Genomic DNA, 7,500 nt, shown 5'->3' with positions numbered 1-7,500 from the left:
GTTTTTTCTATATGATCTTCACTCAAAATACAATTTTCTAACGAAATTAAAACTTCTCCGTAATCCATATTACCGGCCACGGCAGCCATATTGAACCCTTCAACGTTCCTCGAACGTCACTGACCAATGATGATGTCATCATCGGAGAAGCACGTGCACGAGGTCAACCAAATTTGGGCCAACCGAGTATCAACCGACTACTTTTCGTATCTCACTCGAATCGGCCGTTACCCGAACCTATAAAAAAATGACGGGAGAAAAGGATAAATTTTCTCCTTAAGAAAACAGCGCTGGCATGAAACAAGAAGACGAGGATAACTGTGATGATATACTCACTAAAGTAACCAATTACGTGGACAAAAATTTGCGAGTGTTAAGGGTGAGAGAACTTTTTGTGGGAAATGCGTGACTCTTCAATAGGAAGAGTGATATAAAATGAATATCAAAAAGTGTCAGTAGAATTTTTGAAAAATCACAGACGTTTCGGGTGTTGCTTCACACTGAGGAAGGGTTTCTACACCCGAAACGTCTGTGACTTTTTTCTTTAAATACTGGCATTTTTTAATATTTATTTTATTTCACCCTACTTGGTGAGAGAACTTTTAATTTTATGCTCTATAAACATTCACTGAAGTCCCAGAACCGTCATCATCTACGGTTAAGTGAAGTGGGAAGGATGGGAAAGAAGGGGGTGGGGGGGGGGGTTGGGGGAATAGTATACTATTCCACGATACCCTCACCTGACACTCATTGAATTCATAAGGCATGGGAGAGTCATAGGCTGGACCTCACCCATTTTCAGCTTGTAGGTTTAAGTGGCCATTCCACCTTTAACCATGGCAAGGATTTAGTTATGATTGAAGTTAGAAAGTTTAGTTGTTGGGACTACTAGGGAATATATCGATCTGTATACCATTACCTAAGGACGTCTTACTGTATGTTTCCCAGGAGCATTATGATAGGTTCAAAATTTGTGTTTCGCTTTTTATATGTGAATTAGAGTTTCATGTTTAATTCCACAGTAACTGTCTTTGCTGAAGCACTTTTTTATAAGAATTTTTAAATTTTCTCAAACGGGTTTATATTCATTTCAAGCAATTATGTACAGCTGTAGCCTTGGAAATCTGGATCTCCTTCTGATTACTCTTTCTCAATCTATGGTACTTTGTAATCTTACATAGTGCATGTAGTTCAGTACTCCGATGATAGCTAAGAAGGACTAAAAGTACTTGACTCCTGACTCCTGAATAGCCATCTTTGTCTAGCTCTTAAAGTGCAATTATGATCAAAAATCAATTCTACTATTTCTTTGTATTTCAAAACTATGTTAACTGAACACTAAGTGACGGAAATTTTAAGCCTTTATTTCAAAGAGACACTTGTTTATTTTGACTGGAATTTTTCTATTTAATGGTCCACCATTACTAACTTTAGAAATCTTGAGAGAGCTGGATCGAGGATGAGATGATGTAAAAGACTCACTAGTTTAAAAATGCAATGTGTGTGCACGCACCTAAATTAATATGCAGCACAGGAGCACGGAAATTTCCAGGTTAAACTCATGTTTTGCATTTATAATAAGCTGCGTTTACATACTGCAATTTTAAGCTAGTGAGTCTTTGACATCATCTTATCCTCTATCCAACCCTCTGATGTGCAATCGGTCAGTCTTGAACGTGAGTAATGACGGACCGTGAAATCCAAAACTTGCACTCAAAGCAAACAGCCTTTGCATGTAATTTGAAGCTCAAAATTTTGCCAGTCAGGTGTCAAGCAAACACGCTTTCAAAATATAATGGAAAAAGGGAAGTGAATTTTTTGATCATAGTCTGTAGCACTTTAATAGCAGACAAGACCACCACTTGTTACAAATGCTGTCTCTAATATTAACAAAGCACATTTTGCTTTCCCTTAAAAGAGCTGTCTGCAGGTTCCAGGAATCCTACCGATAGGGTCTTTTGGAACAGCAGCGAGTGTACAGTCATGCTTTAGGATTTGTGGCACATTCAGTAATTTATTCTGTTTCAGGAAAAGGGGAAGTGGTTTTTATTAGATTATCATTTTGTATTTAAAAAGTAGGCTGATGTGATATCCAGGAGTTTGTTTTTGTTGCTTCATTTAAGGGTCTAAAAGACATGGATAAATATTTCTGTTGGCCTACATTAAGTTAGGGTTCCTTGCTTTTAATAAATAATAAATTGAACTGAAAAATGCAGGCAAAACTTTCCATTATTTTAAATAAATGAATGTAATGGTTTAATGTCAGTGTATCCACGTAGTGGCTCTTCATCTAAAAATTGTACTACTGACAGTAACTACTATACAAAGGATCTCATTAAATATGAAATTGGACATTAATATTCACTGTTATAGAAATGTATAAAAGTATGAAAGTTTAGATGGGGGGAGGGGGGGAACCCTGGCCTGCAGCCCACGGCCCACGGCCTGCAGCCCTTAATGACTGCCCTTAAGCCTGTTACAATCACCTCTCTGGATGACAGCATTTAATTTTTAACTTACAGAGTTTGTCCTGGGTTTTAGCTGGGGCTGGAATTTTTGTCATCCTGAGAAGAACTTATGTGGTGAGTGTAATAGCACATTTATTTAAGGTCCGACTGTCAACTAGTATCATGCCTGATGTTATTAATTTACTTCAATCTATGCTATTTGATTTTCTGGTTTTTGTTTCTCTTGGTCAAAGTGTTAAATATGGTACACTGGGAACATAACTGTGTTAAACCTCTCAAGTAAAGTTTTTGTAATATCACTTAGTCTAATAAAAATTATTACCGGGTAATAAAGATGATAATATTAACCGTTACAGTAATGACAATGGACATCTCAAAAGACGAAACTACTTTCCTTACATTGCAAGAATAAAAAGTATGAGAAAATTTGTAAACTAGCTTTCCCTAGGTCTTTAGCAGCAGTCGTGGCTCAGATGACTAGTGCGCGGCTTTCGGAGTGAGAGGTCCCCAGTTCGATCCTTGGTGACTTTAATGTCTGTTTCGACTTTCCTCTGATCTGTGTAGCTAATTAGCTTTAAATCCCCTTAAAACGGAGCACTGACAGAGGGAGGGGGGTAAAGGGTGCACCGTCGGCTTCCATTGATACCAGCCTCGTAACTGAAGGAACTACCAACGTTAAATAAAGTGACTTTACCTTTACCTTTAAATGTTACAGATGTTAAGGATGGTGCCTACTAATTCAAAGGTATTTTTTCCCGGGTTTGTGATTATGCAGGAAATGTAGATCTTAACAAGTGTTATTGAAATCCAAAGAGAAAATTGGGGGTTACCACGCATTTTTCAAAGATAGTTCATGTATTGAATAATATTTGTAAACAGCTTTAAAATACAAAGCGATGTATGGCGTTCTTCCTAAAATTGAAGCTTAATTATTATTATCTTTTTGGATGCTAAGAGTACTTACTAAGATCTACTTTCTCCAGATAGAAAATATCCCTGTATTAGTAAGCATCACTGATAGGAAACCCAAGTATCTCAAGATGCTCAGAACGTATGCGCAATAACAATAGCACTGTCTTAAATGAATATCACAATGTGCAGCATGCGGAGACGAGAGTAGTAGTGGGACACTGTGTAAGAACCTAGTTCAGCGATCTAGGTCAACTGCCTGTTACCATTAGTAATCACTGCATTGTTTCTAGTACGGGCACATTTATTACTATCACATTGGTACATAGTCTGACTTTTACATAACTCTAGACTGCAGACCACAAGGCTGTTGCCTAACAGGAGCCCAGTAGCCTGGGGCTCCCAAAGAATAGCTCTGGGCGCCTTAATTTTTCACAGCAACACCTTTCACTTCATATGTTGGGCTCCTAAGTTCTCAGCGTTTAGCTCTGTGGGCCCCGTTAAAATTTTGTTAGGCAGCAGCCTTGGACCAATGCACAGGCATGTACCATTGAAGTCACTCAGCTGATACCTGTTGTACCAGTTGACTGACAATCCACCATAGTTCTTTCTATTGTGCTATCATTTAGTTCAGGCAGTTCAAAGCAGTGTCTGATGTTCCAACAGAGTTTGTTACAAAGAATATTCCCTTGTATGGCCACATAGCCGAAGTAAGGCCAGATAACACCCTTGGTGTTCGTCACATTCCTCTGCTTCAGGGGATCTGGGGTAGGTATTTTTTTCCTTGGAGACTGGTTGATAAGCTGGAACAGTCAGAAAATAGCCTTGTTTCTTCTTTAATTTGGCAGCATTAGAACGTCTTTGGCAGTGTCAGTGAATTGGTATTGCATTACAAGCACTGCTTGTCAGATGGCTGACCACTTAAACACCATACTTCACAGGATTTTGCATCAAAAAGCAGTGTTGAATTTCACTAGTGCAGATTTGTTTGATTTCAGAATATTTCCCTCTGTTCTGTTCTGTTCTAATAAATTATTTTAGTCTACTTTATTTTCTACATACAGCCAGCTCACAACAACCTGATCTTCTTTCTGTAAGTGTGCTTGGAGTTGAATTTCGAGATGGGGGACAGAAGTGGCTCGTGGAGAATTTGATGTCTGTTAAAGTCCGCATGACACCTTTTCTAGTGACTGAAGACAGTAATCTGAGTTGCATTATATACAAGAAAAAGGTATCTAGCTGTGCTGAAAAATAATGATAATTATTCAGGAAGACTTTTAATGCCAGATATGTGAAGTGGCTTAATGGGGCCACTGGGGTGACAGTTTGATTGATGAAATAATTTCTTTTCATATACATGAAAACTGCAAGTGAAGTGAGCAGTCGAAACATGAAAAAAAATAGAAATCCAACATACATGGTCATATCTTATTTATTCTCTTAAGTATAATAATTACCGCCCAAAATTGCAAAGGGATCCTTCACTCCTATGAAAAAGTAAATTTAAAGTGGGGGAAATAATGGTTGCTTTCAAATTTGTTTGAAGATTTTTTTCGAAAAGAAGTGTTTGTTACAGAAAGAAGAAATTTTAAAATTGCTCCTCATGACCTCAAATTTCTGGGGCACCACCATCTAAAATTATAATAAATGTTGTGAAATTATGGTTTTTTCTCTTCTTCTGACCGAAAGATCTTTTGAGTAATTAACAATAAATTAAATATTATTCTATAGAGCGCACATTGGACATGAGATAGTAAATAACTAGTTGCAAATAGAATAATAATAAATTAATAATAATTTGTTTTTATTAAATATCCATTTCATTCTGAATGCTTGGACACTTGGAATCAGTTTCCAGCTTGGGAACACTTGGTGAATGAATCAGTTTCCATAATTATTAGGTCATGTGGTATACGAGCTGGCAACTGAGATTAAGTGAAGCAATCAGAAAGCTAGAAACACAATATTGATAGTTCAAGATGGACAACAATAAATTTATCTATGAAGTGGAGAGGAGGCAGTTTGGCACAGTGGTTAGTGCGCTTGCCTTGAAATCAAGAGATCCCAGGTTAAAGATCTGCCCCCCCCCCCCCCCCCCCCCCCAACTCATACCGTCCTGCTCTTCAGAAGAGATCTGAAAACCTTAATATGACGTACTGAATGATGGAGCTGTGTTTTAAGCTTTCCCTTGCCACACATTAATAACCTTACAGCAACGTCTGAGACCAGGACCTGGAAATGTTTTCAATTTGTGTTGAATGCAAGACAAAAAAAATATTTTCTTGTGTTTCAGTAACAATCAAACCTTCCTCTCCTACAGGGGTGGTTGTCATCAGTGTGTGTGAATGAGGAATTGGTGCGACAGGGTGTGGCAGTAACATGCCCCTTGTCAACCCTAACAAAGAGCACACCTTACATCAAACTGCAGAAGAGACTGTTGAAAGCAGAATTGCAAGCTGAGAAAAAAGGTGTTGGCATTTGGGTTAGAGTTTCCCTTGCAGAAAAACTGCAACAAGGGCTCTCTCTTCCTGCTGTAAAGATGAAACAGGCAGTTTCTCTTGTCCAAAATTTGTCAATTTGGGGTTTATTTGCCAGAAAGATAGGGAAGGATGATAAACAATGAAGCTTTGTTATTGCTTGTGGATTGACCAGTAAACCCACTTAAATGAACTGGACTGTAGTAGTATTATTGCTACATTATAGTTATCAGAGGTTCATAGGTTCAGTTCCCTTTAGGGGAACTCTAATTTGCCTTTGCCAGCATGCATAGCTATGAACTACAAATTTACCACCTTGTCACAATTTAGTCCAGGCAGTATAGCAGTATCATTTAGGGTTCTCAATAGAATTTTGAACAGCCATTGCTGTGCTATCTTCAGCTGCAACAAAGCAAGTGATTGACTCAATGATCTACTGATCAAGATGGTTTCATAGCCGTAACTTAACACTTACTAGTGAAACCGTGACAGGTGCTACGGGTTTATTGAGAACCCTGCTATTAATTTCTTGTGGTTCAGCAGTAGAACATCTGGCCTCAGTTGTTCAAAGGCCAGTTAAGTTTATCCAGTGGATAAGTCACTATCTGTCAGTTTTAATCTCTGTAAAGATTTCAGTATTTACCCCTGTAACTGTAAATAATATCTACACTCTAAGCACATCTATACAGTCATGTAAGTACAGGCAAAACCTTGGCCAACCTTCAACATGAAGTCTATTAATTTTTTATAATCTGGAGATAGAGGATATTACATGGCCATGCCGAGATACAAAATTTCTCTTCAAGTGTTGAAAAATATTTCGCAAGTGAAGGCAGCGAACGAGTGAAATATTTGTCAACACCAGTGAAATACTAAATCTTTTCACAAAAGGTGCGATTTTCATATGTAACCATAGCAACAGTGATCTTTTCACATGTGAAAATAACACGTTATCTTCACTTGTGAAGACATCATGTTTTCGCGCAAAAGCTCACTTGGTATTTCATTGGTGTTTATATAATAAAGTGAATTATGTACTGGATAAATTTATCTGGACGACCTCACATTTGTCAGTTAAATATGGTTGCTTCGCTTTTACTTTGAACTAAAAAGGACTGAATCAGATATCCGAGGGTAATAGGCTTTGTGCATGCTTGTGTTTTGGAGAGAGATGATAAATGCAGTTTCAAGGTTAACATAAAATTATTGTTAGTAACAACAACTGTCCACTGTATTAATGGACACTCATAATTTACATCTTCATATCATTGATACACTGTAAGCAGTTTGAAAATAGAGATGAACCCTATTTATTTTGTTTCAGGATACTGTGTGTGCTAGACTGACATTTCATCACAGTGCATGGCTTATTTAAAGGGGCTGCGTCACACAAAATGATGTAATTTCATGATACTCAAAATTCCCAAAAGGTAGATTAAAACACTGCAATAACCAGCTAAAACTGTTGAACAACATAAAAGAAATACAGCAATAGGAAAGAGAAGCATGGACAAGATTGCATTTGGGTAATCTTGAAAAAAAAGTCGGCCAGACGTTTTTCAAGTTTATGGCAAATCGCCTGGATAAAGGTCGTATTTGCTCCGAATCATCTTGTCTGTGATGCAACAATAATTTTATCAGTAATT

General features: G+C 37.6%; 2 protein-coding genes across 3 annotated transcripts in view; one reads left to right on the top strand and one right to left on the bottom strand.

The window, feature by feature from the left end:
* LOC138052165 (cyclin-L2-like) overlaps positions 1-112 on the bottom strand; it is a 34,411-nt gene extending 34,299 nt beyond the window's left edge. Inside the window, exon 1 of the mRNA XM_068898541.1 lies at positions 1-112. This exon is cut by the window's left edge and continues 103 nt beyond it. Coding sequence (XP_068754642.1) covers positions 1-89 — 89 coding nt within the window. The 5' untranslated portion in view covers positions 90-112.
* Positions 113-200: 88 nt separating this feature from the next.
* LOC138052167 (protein C3orf33-like) lies at positions 201-7,177 on the top strand. Of its 2 annotated transcripts, XR_011133015.1 has the most exons (6): positions 201-379; positions 2,523-2,582; positions 4,007-4,145; positions 4,442-4,608; positions 5,698-6,816; positions 6,929-7,177. XR_011133015.1 is itself a non-coding variant. In XM_068898543.1 (5 exons), exons 1-5 carry the CDS (start codon positions 296-298, stop codon positions 5,998-6,000), a joined length of 753 nt encoding a protein of 250 aa, XP_068754644.1. In that variant the 5' UTR covers positions 201-295; the 3' UTR covers positions 6,001-7,177. The 2 variants fall into 2 exon arrangements, 1 of the variants encoding a protein (XP_068754644.1); XM_068898543.1 differs by having other exon boundaries at positions 5,698-7,177.
* The last annotated feature ends 323 nt before the right edge of the window (positions 7,178-7,500 follow it).

Source organism: Montipora capricornis, chromosome 6 (assembly GCF_036669925.1).
Source record: "Montipora capricornis isolate CH-2021 chromosome 6, ASM3666992v2, whole genome shotgun sequence".
NCBI classification, from domain to species: Eukaryota; Metazoa; Cnidaria; class Anthozoa; order Scleractinia; family Acroporidae; genus Montipora; species Montipora capricornis.
This window is presented reverse-complemented; position numbering and strand designations above follow the sequence as displayed.

Bases quoted from the DNA above. Each gene is read 5' to 3' on its own strand.
- LOC138052167 (XM_068898543.1), top strand. From the start codon at position 296: ATGAAACAAGAAGACGAGGATAACTGTGATGATATACTCACTAAAGTA. The intron at 4,146-4,441 runs GTAGGTATTTTT...TTCTACATACAG, and splicing joins TCTGCTTCAGGGGATCTGGG to CCAGCTCACAACAACCTGAT. The intron at 4,609-5,697 runs GTATCTAGCTGT...CCTCTCCTACAG, and splicing joins GCATTATATACAAGAAAAAG to GGGTGGTTGTCATCAGTGTG.